Source organism: Pollachius pollachius (genome assembly GCF_949987615.1).
Source record: "Pollachius pollachius genome assembly, chromosome: 19".
Taxonomy (NCBI): domain Eukaryota; kingdom Metazoa; phylum Chordata; class Actinopteri; order Gadiformes; family Gadidae; genus Pollachius; species Pollachius pollachius.
In genome coordinates this window covers 18,417,738-18,432,728 of record NC_136952.1, presented here as the reverse complement: position 1 = coordinate 18,432,728, position 14,991 = coordinate 18,417,738, and the positions used below count along the sequence as shown (strand labels likewise).

General features: G+C 44.8%; 2 protein-coding genes across 3 annotated transcripts; both read left to right on the top strand.

Annotated features, from left to right (window-relative positions):
• Positions 1-2,643: 2,643 nt before the first annotated feature.
• On the top strand, positions 2,644-8,661 carry LOC307090294 (uncharacterized protein). 2 transcript variants are annotated; one of them, XM_079756873.1, is made up of 6 exons: positions 2,644-2,980; positions 3,159-7,004; positions 7,088-7,292; positions 7,660-7,733; positions 7,882-7,970; positions 8,074-8,661. In XM_079756873.1, the coding sequence occupies exons 1-6, from the start codon at positions 2,927-2,929 to the stop codon at positions 8,132-8,134; spliced, it is 4,329 nt and encodes a 1,442-aa protein (XP_079612999.1). In that variant the 5' UTR covers positions 2,644-2,926; the 3' UTR covers positions 8,135-8,661. The 2 variants fall into 2 exon arrangements, with proteins under 2 accessions (XP_079612999.1, XP_079612998.1); XM_079756872.1 differs by having other exon boundaries at positions 2,647-2,980; positions 7,879-7,970.
• A 200-nt stretch (positions 8,662-8,861) lies between these two features.
• Positions 8,862-14,296, top strand: eme2 (essential meiotic structure-specific endonuclease subunit 2). Its single transcript, XM_079756878.1, has 8 exons — positions 8,862-9,348; positions 10,446-10,567; positions 10,722-10,817; positions 10,918-11,036; positions 11,202-11,268; positions 11,455-11,570; positions 11,920-12,109; positions 13,573-14,296. The coding sequence occupies exons 1-8, from the start codon at positions 8,886-8,888 to the stop codon at positions 13,726-13,728; spliced, it is 1,329 nt and encodes a 442-aa protein (XP_079613004.1). The 5' UTR covers positions 8,862-8,885; the 3' UTR covers positions 13,729-14,296.
• The last annotated feature ends 695 nt before the right edge of the window (positions 14,297-14,991 follow it).

Genomic DNA, 14,991 nt, shown 5'->3' with positions numbered 1-14,991 from the left:
ATTTTACCAAGCTCTCGTTTTAACATGCCTGTTGTACAGATTCCGTCCACTAGAGGCCAGTATGGGTCCGTCGACAGAAATAAATGCCCAAATGCAACAATATCTTGAAGAAAACTACACGATCATTGTATTCTATTCAATACAATTTAAATCATATATTCATCCCCGAGGGCCAATTTAAATGTGGTGGATGACAGCAGCTGAAAAAGAGACAAAATCAACAAACACAAGCAGCATACACACTACCTAATCAACAAACACACGCATCAAACACACGCATTACACAATCGAACAACACACATATCACAACAACAACATTCAACGCATGAGTAAAAAGTGCTCAACAAAGTGCTTCCATTATAAATGGCATTGCAGCAGGTTCATAAGTCCGTGACCAGCATTAAGGAGGTGAACAGCCCTGGGGATGAAGGCTGCCTTCCTCCTCTGTGTTATTGAGGTTTTCTACATCGCGGGGACTGTGCTGCTGGTCAAAGAGACCTGGAACAGATGCTGGAACACACCTCCCAGCTGCTCAGCACAGTGCCCTAGGGTCCGCCCACAGCTGTTGTCTGGTCCTAGAGCTATGTCCTTTTTTAGTCCTTTTGGCTCTCATCACCTCTGATGTGTTGTGAGGAGATGATTGATTCTAGCTGGGTGCTGTTGTCCTTTTCAAATCTTGTGAGAAAGAGTTAAGATCATTCAGGAGTGAAGTGAAGCCGCTGCCTGCCACTCGGATGGGCTGGTACAGACACTTAACCGCTGCCATGCTCGTGAGACCCTGCCAGGCTGCGCGGAAGTTCCCCTTTTCAAAGTTCTGCTCCACTTTTTTTTTTTTTTTTTATGATGAGGTCAACTTTTTATTTTTCAGCTTGGCAATTTTTATGGCCCGCTTGACCTCTCTGTCACCCTTCTTCTCAGCTTCAGAACCGGTAAAAAATATTGACTGATGACTTTCTCTGCCCTCTTCACCACAGATGATGGTATAGGCAGGAGCGAGCAGTATGTTGCGGTGGTCAGCGGAGCCGAGAGGAGGGAGGGAGACGTCTCTGTAGGTGTCTGGGACTGAACCATAGCTTTCATCCAGTATTTTCCCAAGACAGGTGGTGCAGTTGACATACTGAGAGAACCCTTTAAGTGATTTGTCAATTAAACTGTGGTTGAAGTCACCCATGATGCGCCTCAAATCTCTAGCAGCCTTAAATCTCTAGCGGCGCCTGCTTTTTGCATAGTCTCATTCACATTTTACAGATCACCAGTGGGACGTATTGGAAAAAAAATCGACCAAGAAAATGAAGCAACTCACAAGAGCCCTGCTATCCATAAATGTGTAAAAGTAAGTGTGGATTTGGATTTACAAGACACAAGCGGACATTATGTGTCTGTGGATCGTGAAATATCCATGTGGATAACATTTTACGAAACACAACTACCAAATATTTGTGCATCGCGGTGCATGAAACTTCCACCGTTGTGTGTTAATGCATAATAATAATGAATAATAATAATAATGAAGTCCAATAGAAACTGCCATACATATGTATGTATGTATGTATGTATGTATGTATGTATGTATGTATGTATGTATGTATGTATGTATGTATGTATGTATGTATGTATGTATGTATGTATGTATGCAGGGTGCGATTTGCCGGTGGGGATGGTGGGGATTATCCCCCCCTCTGGTTTACACGTCCTACCCTCTGCTGAATTATTTTTATCCTCGGTGGGGATAAAAATTATCCCCCCCACCCAAAGTATTTTCACCATTACATCGTAATAATTAACAACCAAAATACACAGGGTCCGTCTTCATTTTGAAACATTTTAAAATGTTTCTCAAAATTATCCCCCCCTCTGGTTTTTTCACAAATCGCACCCTGTATGTATGTATGTATGTATGTATGTATGTATGTATGTATGTATGTATGTATGTATGTATGTATAGATAAATGTATTGCCCTATTTACAGCACTTCACTAAAATGAATACAGAAAAGCAGCTTCTCAAAAAGTGCTTCTCCTTGAGAACAATCTGCAAATGTCAAATTAAACAAGTTATATAAAAAAGTAGCAAAACAAAAAACGATTGGCCGATTAAAAAGAGTAATTACAATGGAAAGTCTTCTCGACCAATCAAAAGACGAGACATATACGCGTAGGCGGGGAGGGGGAAGGGGGATTTCAACACGGCCCACACAACTTCCTCATTAAGGGTTTTTTGGGCAGCGACCTGGGTTCAATTTCTGCCTGTGGTCCTTTGCTGCATGTCTCACCCTCTCTCTTCCATACCTTCCTGTCTGTCTCACTCTACCATCAAGAATAAAAATGCACAAATACATCTTGAAAAAGAGGAAGATGAAAGCAAGTCGTTTCATTGTTGAGTGGAGCACATTTAAATCGTGCCACATTTCGTGGATTTAAATACATTTAGATCCAAATCAAACGCCCACATTGACAGCAGTTGTGTGTCTCTTCAGACCTGCTGTTTCCCAGGTAGGGGTGAACAACAGGAGCAGCATGACGTGTTCGAGTGGACGAGTGGGTCCTTTACCGGAACAGAGCATATTTGCTGTATGACTTACCGGCTGTGACAGCCCTGTTGGGGCTGATTATTCAGCCGTCGCAGAAAGGCGACTCAATGTGTGTGCATGCGTTTTGACCAACACAACCCCGTCATCATCACATCCGCAACTCTGCAGCCTCTCTTCCTCATTCTGATACCGGACATCTGCATCTGCAACCCCGCTGCGTGACGAGGAGTTGCTCCAAATGGCCACAGCTAACCATCCACGACACCATATGTGCGTGTTTTGAGTCGGACGAGGACATTTCTATTATCAAAAAACAACTTTTCGTTCGCTTGCACGAGTTGACCAGCAATACAACTATTCAATACCGTCGCCGCCCGTCGGATTTCAAAGTCAGCGATGGACGAACAGTCTGCGCTGATCCGAGTGGAGAGAACTTTTTGGAATGTTTGGGTGAGTTCCGCTCCCGAAATTAAATCAGAATTAGAATTGTTTGGTCCGTCTAATGTTTTTTATTATTTATTTTTAATGTTTAATGAAAAATGTGCTCCCCTCCTCTTCCCCCCCCCCCCCCCCCCCCCCCCCCCCCCCCCACACACACACACACACACACACACACACGCATCTCCAGAACTACATCAGTGGAGCGGTGACGAGGCTCCTGCGGGCAGAACCTGCTGTCAACAACCCAGGTAATGCCGAGCGGACAGGGGGTCAGACGGTGGGGTTTGAAAGAGCACAGAGAGACCCCAGCCAGAGAGATGATAAGGAGGAGGAGGAGAAAAATGAGGAGGAGAAAAATGTGGAGGAGAAAAAGGAGGAGGAGAAAAAGGAGGAGGAGAAACAAGCCGATCTGAACACCGCCTCTTTACCTCACTGTCCTCAGCCTCCTCTCGCCCTACCATCCCGTACTGACAGACTCCTCCGAGGAGGCCCAGGGCGGACGAGGGAGGATCAGTGCACGGCAGTGTCCACCAGAGGGAGTTGTATCCCCGGTCGACCAGAACAGGAACATACTGATGGCGTGCTATGGTTGAATCAGACAGAGGGAGAGAGAACAGAAACAGAAAAAGGCTACATCAAACTTTCTGAAGCAACGCAACAGATTGACCAAGAAAATTATGAAAAGCTCCTCGAAGGCAGGTCCAGGGCAGAAGAGTCTAACAACCATCAAAAACAACAGCAACAACAAGACACTGAGACCTCAAACTACCCTGATGAGGAAAATGACAACCACCACTCGGGTCTTGTTGAGGAGGTTGGAATGACACTGGCTGCTGATAGACCAGAAGAAGAAGCTGGCCAGTATTGCAAGGTCACTGAAGTGGAGGAGGAGGAGGAGGAGGAGGAGGAGGAGGAGGAGGAGGTGGCAGCAGCAAGGGTCTCTCTCTCCGGTGACAAAGAACCAGATTTAAATGAACCAAACAATGTTTCAGGTTCAGAGACGGAAGGGCATGACATCGTCAGAGAGGAGAACCTCCCCTTTGTAAGTAAGGAAAACTTATTTACAGAAGGAGGAGATACACAAAAGAAAACTTCACCAAACCTAGAGAACACTGATGGTGGATCAGCAGAGCCTTGTGCCAGCACTCTCGCAAATGATCAAAGTGAAAACAACTTGAAGTCTATTGAGGCAGTCTGGGAACCGGACTTAACTGGAATTGTTTCAGATGACGATGACAAGGTAGTTCAGGAAATTACAATTTCTGATTCATTAACTCCATTTGTTGACACACCAGAAGCCAACCTGAGCAGCCTAGTGTCCAACGATGGCAATGCTGAACGTTTAGAAGTGGAGTCAAAGCAGAGATCTGGGGTGGGCCAATTTGAGATGAAGGAACAGAGCACTTTCCTCATCCAGGGGAGTAATGATCTTTATAGAAAGGGAAGTAATGTTATAGGCCCAGTAGGGAACCAGATAGTGGTTGGAACCAAAGAGGAGGGAGTCACTGTATATCTGGAAGAAACAACTCAAGTCAAAAACGAAGCTGATGACCAAAACGATGAGTCACGCCCCCAGGAAGGGGTGAACCAAAGAGGAGAGGAAGAAGGGGGAGCCGAAGAGATTTCATTAATACATAAAGCGACCCAAGACAAGGAACTGAGCTTCAGTTTGAAAACTGAGGCAGTGACTGAATTCAACAGTCCTGAACCCTTGATTGGTTTTGGTGATGCTGTGAAACATGATACCAAAGAGTCTCCGAGTGCCTCCAGCGATGGGGATGATGGGGAAGGAGGGGTCAGTATTCAGTGGCCAGTAGGAATTGATTCCCCAGGCGTGGCCTTAATGGTGAAAACGGAAAGCAACAATGAACAGGAAATGAGCGCAGCGCTCCCAGACATTTCCCCAGGGACATCTCCAGGGTCAGGTGCTGGGCTTCGTGGTCTGAACTGTATTCCATTTGAGGAAACAAGACTTCTAATTCCAGAAGTAAACAATGGAGACTTTGCTGCTGCCACTGAGAATACAGAGGAAATAGCCCTGATGGGAAGGGATTCTGACGAAAGGTGGGTAGCTTCCCAGTTACCGAACTTATCTGAAGGTTTTAAATACTTAGCTGGGGTAGGGGAGGTAGACCACAGTCAACGGGAGGACCATGACATGACTTTGAAGAGCGGGGAAAGAGAAGATACGGTGGCCGGCCCGGTTATGGTTGATAGACGGAGTGTTGATCCAGAGAGCCTTGGAGACAAGGATGCCCCTTGGGGAGTTGAACAGCAGATGAGTGGTAGAGCAGTAGAATCCACAGGAGAGGAAGGGAGGACAGGGGACGGACTGTTGGATGAGGACTGCTCCAGGCATGAGGCTCACAAGACCGATGTAGAAGACTTTAAGACTGAGGAACCATTGTTTGAGTTCAAATTAGACGGGGAGAGGAGTGAGTCCACAGGAGCTGCAACTAAAGAGGCGGTAGCGTTGGATAACATAGTCTTAAGGAGTGTTTGGTATGATGAGGTCAACACACAGGATGACCGCCTGTTTTGTGAGGAAATATTAATTCTGCCACACACTGTGATACAGAAGACAACAGAGCCGTGTGAAGGTGACTCCACAGCCGCCACGATGACAGAAAACAAAGGGCGTACGCCCAGCCAATCAGAGGACTATATTGAACCTGAATCCATCCATCAGCCAATTGACAATCAAGTTCGATCCTTTGATGATGGACAGACGAAAACAGAGGACATTGTTACCGACATTTCAGATGAAGAGATGGGAATCGCTGGGCCTGAGGAGACCACAGAATCGAAACAGCAACGAAAAGCTGGAGAATCCAATCCGTCAGTAGTTGAGACCATAGGACAAGGATCTCGTACTGATATATCCTCTGACCTTTTGATGGACATAAGACGTGACCTGCCAGCTGAACTACAGGAGTCCACATCCAGAGTTACAGAACCGCAAACCCAGACTTCAACAAAGGAAATTGAAGAACATGTGGAAGTTGTTTCAGCTGTAAAAGCTGCTGAGGATGAGCAAGCCTTGACTTTTGGGCAGGCGACTGGGACGGGCGAGGAGATTCTAGCAATGGGGGTCCTCCACGAAGACACAGACCACACCCTTTCTGTCCCAACAAAGACAGATGACCAAGCAGTATTACAGACCGAGATCAGGACTCCCTCCTCCTCCTCCTCAGACGACGATGATGATACTGATGAAGCAGCTGATCAGACGCATGAGACTACCAACCATCAGCCTAACTTTGAGGAGCAGATCCAGGACCAAGATGAGATGAAGGAGATGTCTAGCCAGATTGAAGGGGAAAAAGACGAGGAACTGCCACTGGACTCATATTCTTACCAATATGGATTGGTGGGGACTTTGGGAATATCAGATATTTCGGAAGCACAGGAGGGTGAGGATTCAGAAGATATCTCAGGAAGAGAAAGCATAGCAGACTGTGAGGTTTTAACCACTAAACCAGAGGGAATACGATTGCCTGAGATGTTGATGACAGTGCACCTTGATGCTCCAGATGTATCGCCACCTTCATTCACCGAGGGAAGGACACCTTCACCAGAAAAGGAACCACAACACCACCACCTGCCGCCATCTGGAAAGCTCTCTGACGATGAAGCTGTCTCATCTCAGGCAGAACATGATGAATCACTGGAAGAATCGCAAATGGATGAAGAAGCAGCTATCAAAATGGAGGCCATCAACAGTGTGGATGAAGACTCTGTAAAGCCTAGCGTAGAGGATACGTCTCGCCTGCTGCCTGACGTGAAGCTGTCCGAACCCAGCTTACCTCCAGAGGTAGACTCTGTCGTGCTGAGGGAAAAAAAGGGGTCCGGCGAAAGCAGACAAGGTCCACGTTTGGACTCCGAGCATCCATTGTACAAGGTTTTGTTAAAGAACCAAGCCCGGTCTAGAAGATCAGAATTCATTGCTCCACCCGTTCTTGACCTGAGTGCAGAAGAGAGAGCCAGACAGCGACACAGTCTACCTCCAGGGACTTTTGGAGATGAGTTGGAGGTATATTTGACCCAATATATGACTTTATTTTTTCATCACTCTTCATGACGTCATAGACCTTATGTTTCTGTTGTCTATTGCAGCTGGACGTTAACGTCTTGGACCTAACGGTCCAGAAGTATCGTATCCTGGTGAAGAACCCCAGCACGAGGCGCCCCACCGACCCCAGGGCCCTATTGCAGATGCCTTCTCTGGAAGCCGCCCCCTCACGGCCTACTACCACCCAGCAAGCCCTGCCTCTGGCAGGCAGGCCAATGGGAGGCATCGGGGTTGGGATAAAGCTTCCTGGTAGGTCAACATGAACTGTTTGCATTCTGATTCATTCAGTTACTGTAAATGAAATGGGTGACATCATGCCACCATGTGTGAGTGTGATAAGCCATGACAAGCCGTTTGAGAATCTGCCTTTCCCTGTGCCCCAGTCAGACTACTAGTGGGCATGTCCACCTAGATGTATGATGGATAGAGAAGCAACATTTGAAACAGTCCACTGGGTAGGCTGGTGGACTGATCTATCCAGCATACATCTAGGTGGACAAGCCCACTTATGATGTCACTAGGAAACAGGGAAAGGACGATTTTCAACCGACTTGTAATGGCTGTTCACACTCACACCTGTTGACATGATATCACACAATGTTTATTGTTCTCTCAGGTTTCGGAGGTGGCTTCCCAGCTCTGAAGAAAACCCAGAGGGTGGTGAAGGGAGGAGATGAAGTCGTCCCTGAGGTGATAAAGTGTGCCATTGATGCAATGTCTTCATTATATTAACTTTGTTCTTCTTATTATTGTGAAGACGTTTGTTTGCATGAAATTAAATTATTTTTTTAATGGGTTCCTTCATTGTGTCTTTGTGAATTGTGTCTGATTACAGCAGCAATCTGAACCGCAACAAGGACCGTCAATATCTCCAAAACCAACCGTCGCTGAGTGTAAACCAAGATGGACGCCCCCAAAGCAACCTGGGTACAGCTTTTATCTCCTCCAGAAACCTGCATTCCTTCTCTTTAGGCTGTTCGCTACACGTTGTTATCACCTCATTGTGGTCTCTTTTCCCCCCCCCCAACAGATTTGGGAACCCTCTTATGTCAGAGCTCAAGAGCAAACTGAAGAAAACCAGCGAAGAGTGAAGAGAGGAAGAGAGGTTCTATTGGTTCAGGTCTTGTTGCCGGTTCCAGAGGAGGTGTTCTTCATGTTCTTGCGGTTCCAGATGTTCCCAGATGGAAGCTGTCGTGTCCAAAATATCTTGTTACTGCCAGCTCTGGAGCTCAGGGGAATGAGGTTCCTTGCATCAGCGCACTTTAGTATACTATATGCTTTTAAGATTCATTTTTTCTGGTTAATGAAACGCAACCATTGAGCTTTTTGTTCCTGGCCTGCTTCTCGTGTCATCCGCTCATGTAAATAGATTCCTGCATTAAAAGAAAATCTATATTTTTTATGTGTAATCCATGATAAACAGTGCAACTGCCTTCATAATTGTCTCCTTTCATTTATTTGCAAGTGATCATTCTTTGAAAGAGGCCAATGAAAATGAAACCGAAGAACTTAACAAACCATGTAAAAAATATGGAAATTTGGGTTTTATAAAGTCATGTTGATATGTTTTCCTATTGTAAACAAATTAAATAAAATATTCGGTGTGTAATTTTCAGGGCGAACGGTGATATTTGTCCTGTGAAGTCGTATTTTGCTCACATGCGCCTTTAAGAAAAGAGTTATTTATAGACAGTAGGCTATGGGGGGGGACATCTAATTACATTTATGGGGCGAGGCCAGTGACGGTGTGGGGCGGGGCCCGTGACGCGTGGGGCGGAGCGCCAGAAGAAGCCGGAAATAAAAAGCCACCAATTCGTTCCAGCATACGAACGAGATGGTGCAATGTCCGCGGCACTCAGAGCTACAACATGGGAAATATCCGAATCCGAGGACGAATGTGACAGTGAAACCAAGACGGAATCAGCGGCCGTCATAGTAGAAAACGTTGACACCCAATGCAGCGACGACACAACATCACCTGCCTTGGCATCCACAGATGAACCAAGTCAAGATCATAATCTGTCTCCTCCGCGGGTACCCAGGTCTAAGAGCCCCAGTCCTAGGCTGGGACCCGGGTCTAAGAGCCCCTGTCCCGACCGAAAGCGACGCTCGAGAGATCACACTGAAGCAGAGCAGCTTAAAGCAAAGCAGAAGAGAGATGCTAGAGATGATCAGAGAGCAGCGAGAGCCATAGAGAAGGAGGAGAGGAAACGAGAGCAGCAGGAAAGGAAGAAACTGGCAGAGCACATGAGAAGTTTGAGGCCAGAGAACTGTCTCAAAGGCCTGACTATATGCATAGATCCAGGTAAACAATGGGGGGCCGGAGAGTGAGTTGATAGGCTTTATATTTTCCATTAATTTCCCCCACTGAAATTGAAAGGGGAGACATTAACATTTTTATTTCAACATTGGAACATTGGACAACTAGACGCCGATAAAATATGTGGTTATGAATTATTAATATTGATTATGAAAATGAAATTCAATGTGGACATATTTTGTTAGATTATGGAATTGTTGGGACTGGCCCAAAAATAATCCTCACCCCCATGTTGGGACTGAAACCAAATTAGGACCTGGGAAAGCATTTGGAGGATTTAAGATAGGCCAAAGTTCTTACTAATCAGGGAGACCTTTTATTGCTTTGAGGTTTAGGGTTTTATATGATGGGCAAAAAACGGAATCTGCATTTCATTCCAGTGCATAAATCTTGAAAGCAAAAGACAAAGAAGGTCATGTGGTATGCACCAATGACGTGCTAACCAGAATACACATTTATTAAGATAGAATATCAGAACACTTAACATGCCGTCTGGCTTGCAAAGTGGAGTTTAACAACTTCAGATTAGCATTCTAATATGTTTTCCATGTAATTCTGAAATAAATGTTCAAAAATGAAAAAAAAAAAATTCAACTGAATTGTGTCGTCATCCAAGGATGATGGAGCGTGACAGATCTTCATCGCCTATTCACTTTGGTTTCAAAAAATATCACCCTCTTTCCTACCTTCGAAGTCCTTCTCTGAGCGTTGGAGCAGTTTCCACACATTTCCCTGGCATTAGCTGTGGTTTAGACATGCTAAAATCGGCCTACATTCAGTGGTTCAAAACATTCAGTTGTTTTAAGCACATGCGAAATAGCCGTGCATCCGAAAAATCTAAAATGTATCAACATTGTTATCAAAAATAACGTCATGGAATATTAAAAGCATTGAGAAAGCTGAAATAATCGGCTCTAAACCCAATGCATAAGTAAGCCACTGAAACATGATGTATTATTGAAACATAAGTTAATCAATGTGCCTCTTTCTAAAGATGAAAGTTAAGCTTTATCTCTGCGCCTCACTCAAAACGTCCCCACCAGGTTGGATCAGGGCTGTAACCTGTCTCTCTTCCCCTCTAGCGGTTTTACAGCACAATGGCTCAGACGTCTTGTTGGACCGCCTCTCGACCTCAGGCTGGAGGTATGTGATCGACGGCCAATCCCTTCCCCAGACTATCTGCTGGACCCGGGAGCTGGCCCAGGTGGGTCTCAGGGCTGGAGATATGTATTGGTGGGGGATGAAATCTTTCTGTGGCTATAATGTTGCAAAGCACAAAATGTGTGGATCGTGGTACACGATTTAGAAGTAATTTTCTTGGTAGAGATTATTTATTAGGGTAACGTTTCTACTTTCAGCCCGGAGAGGACGGTTGTGGTTCGGTGGAAGAGGATCAAGTGAGCTGGGTTCTGGATTTGGCCTACTTCATTGACGTGGTGATCAGTGTCAAAGAGGTGAAGCTTTGTGAAAACATTTCAGACATTTAAACCCTAAAGCTTTTGCTATGGTGAGGTGGTGGTGTTTTAGTGGTTTGGGGGGTCTTTTTTCTTTCAGGTTCTCCGGAGCGATGAAGGTCCTTCCCGGCGGTCTCTCCTCGCTGGGATGCTGGAGTTTCTGAATGGAAACGCCAACAAAGTGGTCACCATGTTGGTTATTGGATCACAGATGAACAGGTTCTCTTAAGTAGCTTGTTAATATTATTAACTCCATGGTGAAGCTTGTAAAGTGACAGTCATAGTCTCGCCTGCAGGACCAAACCTTTGGTTTAACCAACGCCTTCTTTACTTTATAATTCTGTTAGAAACTCAATCTAACTAAGAGGGCATTATGTCTTCTAGTGCTTCAGCCTGGGGCGCCCCCAGCCTTCAGGCCCAGATCGGCATGGAGGATCTGGACATGGAGGAGGTGGGTTCAGTTTGAAAACTAAAACGTTCATTTGTTCATAATCATTGGATCATCAATGGATTTAGTAGTCTGAGCTTTTTTCTTTTCTTGAATGGTTTTGCGGTTGGTTTCCTTTAGTGTATAGAACCCCAAACATCCCCTCCTAGCTGTGATACCAGCCTGCAGTACCGGTGTCTGTGTTCGTAGGTGATGGTGTACCTCCAGCTCTACAAGAACGTCTCCCTCTCCTTCTTCCGCGACTGGCAGGCCGTCACAGACCACCTGGTGGGCGTCACGAAAGCCTTGTCCAAACGACCTTCCAGGTAAAACACACCTGGTGCTGCTCTCATGGTAACATGCCATTTCCATCGGGTCATGCGTCTTCAGGTCCACCTTGAGGGCGGGACCCCACTTTGATGACACTTTGACTGATGGCTTATAAGCTATAGATATTTTATATATTTTGGATTTAAATAATAATCTAAAAGGTTGAAAAGCCACAAGCAATATAATTGAGTGGGGGTACTGTATATATATACTGTATATAGCGTTTGGACATCGATATGAGGGTCATGTCTTGATGGAGTTCAAAACGCTGTGTGGATACAGAGTTTCAAGGCCACCAGGCGGCCCAAAGCTGCGGCCTGTTATGCCTCATCTGTCTCCTCTCAGGCAACTGGCTGAGCAAGGCGGCCTCCCGTTCTGCGCGGACGGGCCATGGGCCAGCGGGGTGCGGGTGAAGAAGGACGGCTCTGGGCTGCGCCAGGTGTGGAACCGGCAGCTGCAGCAGCTCAATCGGGTCAGCGTTGCCGTGGCGACAGCTGTGACGGCTTCCTACCCCTCCCCCCATCTCCTGCTGCAGGTAGAATCTCGTTCAGAATCCTTGAAGAGATGGCTCCCAACCGGCTTTTGTCGTCTGACCTAATTTCTGGGTGTTGAACTGTTGCAAACCTTCCGCGTTGTTCATGCAGGGCGTCTTTATCCACACACACAGACATCGTTTGCACCTGCCAGTAATATCAATGTCTTAGTCTGCATGGCGCCCCACTTAGTGCTACGAATAATTTGGAATGTCTGTATGTAAATTAGCTCTGCAAAACGTAATTCATAAAAAATAAGACAATGAAATATCTAAAACAAGCCCTGGTACAGGTGATAAAAGACCAACATTCAGACAGTTTGTATAGTTATGAACTTGAAGGGTTTGAGGTGTAATATATCCTCCTGCTGTTATCAAGGCCTATGGGAGTTTGAAGGGTTTGAGGTGGTGTAATATATCCTCCTGCTGTTATCAAGGCCTATGGGAGTTTGAAGGGTTTGAGGTGGTGTAATATATCCTCCTGCTGTTATCAAGGCCTATGGGAGTTTGAAGGGTTTGAGGTGGTGTAATATATCCTCCTGCTGTTATTAAGGCCTATGGGAGTTTGAAGGGTTTGAGGTGTAATATATCCTCCTGCTGTTATCAAGGCCTATGGGAGATGAAGGGTTTGAGGTGTAATATATCCTCCTGCTGTTATCAAGGCCTATGGGAGTTTGAAGGGTTTGAAGTCTAATATATCCTCCTGCTGTTATCAAGGCCTATGGGAGTTTGAAGGGTTTGAAGTCTAATATATCCTCCTGCTGTTATCAAGGCTTATGGGAGTTTGAAGTCTAATATATCCTCCTGCTGTTATCAAGGCCTATGGGAGTTTGAAGGGTTTGAGGTGGTGTAATATATCCTCCTGCTGTTATCAAGGCCTATGGGAGTTTGAAGGGTTTGAAGTCTAATATATCCTCCTGCTGTTATCAAGGCCTATGGGAGTTTGAAGGGTTTGAAGTCTAATATATCCTCCTGCTGTTATCAAGGCCTATGGGAGTTTGAAGGGTTTGAAGTCTAATATATCCTCCTGCTGTTATCAAGGCCTATGGGAGTTTGAAGGGTTTGAAGTCTAATATATCCTCCTGCTGTTATCAAGGCCTATGGGAGTTTGAAGGGTTTGAAGTCTAATATATCCTCCTGCTGTTATCAAGGCTTATAGGAGTTTGAAGTCTAATATATCCTCCTGCTGTTATCAAGGCCTATGGGAGTTTGAAGGGTTTGAGGTGGTGTAATATATCCTCCTGCTGTTATCAAGGCCTATGGGAGTTTGAAGGGTTTGAAGTCTAATATATCCTCCTGCTGTTATCAAGGCCTATGTGAGTTTGAAGGGTTTGAAGTCTAATATATCCTCCTGCTGTTATCAAGGCCTATGGGGGTTTGAAGTCTAATATATCCTCCTGCTGTTATCAAGGCCTATGGGAGTTTGAAGGGTTTGAAGTCTAATATATCCTCCTGCTGTTATCAAGGCCTATGGGAGTTTGGAATCAGAGGAGCAGCGGAGGAAGCTACTGGCTCCACTCTCCGTGACTTCCGAGGGAAAAGAAAGAAGAGTTGGACCCGATATCTCATCCAGAATCTACCGCTGTCTCTCGGAGCCAAACCCGGAGATGGGTCTGGACTAGGCGGATTCCTTCTGGCCTGAATGAACGCTTTGAAGTCCTTGTCAACAAAAACTTCAGGACATTTGTTTGCAAATGTTTACAAGCTACCTAAGGTCTACAAGATGGCGGCTACCAAAACAAGCTAACATTTACAATCTAGCTAATGTTTATGGGCTAGCTTATGTCTATAAGATATGTTATATTTCGAACTAGCTAATATTTTGAATCTATATAACCTCTTATCTACATAAGGACCAATGTTTCAAAGCTAGCCAATATCTAATCTACACGATTGCTAGTGTTTGGAAGCTAGCTAACGATTTAGCTAATGTAATTGTTCTTGATGACCTGAGCTATCATGCTGAATAACATCAACCTGAAAGCACTTTATTACACCTTCAGGGTGATGGGATGAGTTTATATTTTGTACATGCATTATACACATAGATGTTTATAATATAAAAAATTAACTGTTCCGTTTTTGATTTTCTTTTAATTGTGAGGATTAATGGACATGCATTCATATGAATTTGAAGAAATCAATCATTCAGGTTGTGCAGAAATTGGTAATGTTTAATTTTATGAGTTTCCTCAGTACAAAGTAAGAAAATATACATTCATTCACATTTCAAAGCATTAAAATCACAATGGCTGTTCATACCTGAACTATTGTAGATTGCATAAAAAAAATTCTAATATCTACAGAATCCATTACACAGAACCAGACTTCGTGGAAGCCGATCCATTTGTGTAGGTAATAGAAATTTGAACAAAAAAACAATCGTTTGTGTAAGCTTGTTTTTTTTTTAAGTTAAGCTAAAATCAATCTTGGCATTTAACGTTTGGTGAAACAGCCGTTTCACCACAGGTGATGCTGTTGTAGACCTGAGCCTTCATAGTGTTGCACTTCTACACTTGCTGTTTCTCCTTCATTCACAAATGTCTTTGATGGGCAAACAAGATGATATGGATACGAAGCCATGCGTGTATTGGCTAAATGTCGGCTCTTTGTTCCATACTTTTCCACAGTAGCAGAGGCCAATAAGCCAGCGTAGTTACTGAAAAGGCCAACTGTCCTAACAGCATTAAAGTATATTTTCTGCTGACCTCCAAGTTAGAACGGTAGATGTGTTTTATTTTATCACAATATGATATGAACACAAATCCAAATCGGCATCCCAAAACACAAACGTGTATAGATACAGGGGACGATTATCATTCAGATAAACAATGACATAATGAAACTCCATAGGTGTGCTTGTGGCTGCTAGTGTATTAAAGTAT

Bases quoted from the DNA above. Each gene is read 5' to 3' on its own strand.
- LOC307090294 (XM_079756872.1), top strand. From the start codon at position 2,927: ATGGACGAACAGTCTGCGCTGATCCGAGTGGAGAGAACTTTTTGGAAT. The intron at 2,981-3,158 runs GTGAGTTCCGCT...ACGCATCTCCAG, and splicing joins GAACTTTTTGGAATGTTTGG to AACTACATCAGTGGAGCGGT. The intron at 7,293-7,659 runs GTAGGTCAACAT...TTGTTCTCTCAG, and splicing joins GGTTGGGATAAAGCTTCCTG to GTTTCGGAGGTGGCTTCCCA.
- eme2 (XM_079756878.1), top strand. From the start codon at position 8,886: ATGTCCGCGGCACTCAGAGCTACAACATGGGAAATATCCGAATCCGAG. The intron at 11,037-11,201 runs GTTCTCTTAAGT...TATGTCTTCTAG, and splicing joins ATTGGATCACAGATGAACAG to TGCTTCAGCCTGGGGCGCCC. The intron at 11,269-11,454 runs GTGGGTTCAGTT...CTGTGTTCGTAG, and splicing joins AGGATCTGGACATGGAGGAG to GTGATGGTGTACCTCCAGCT.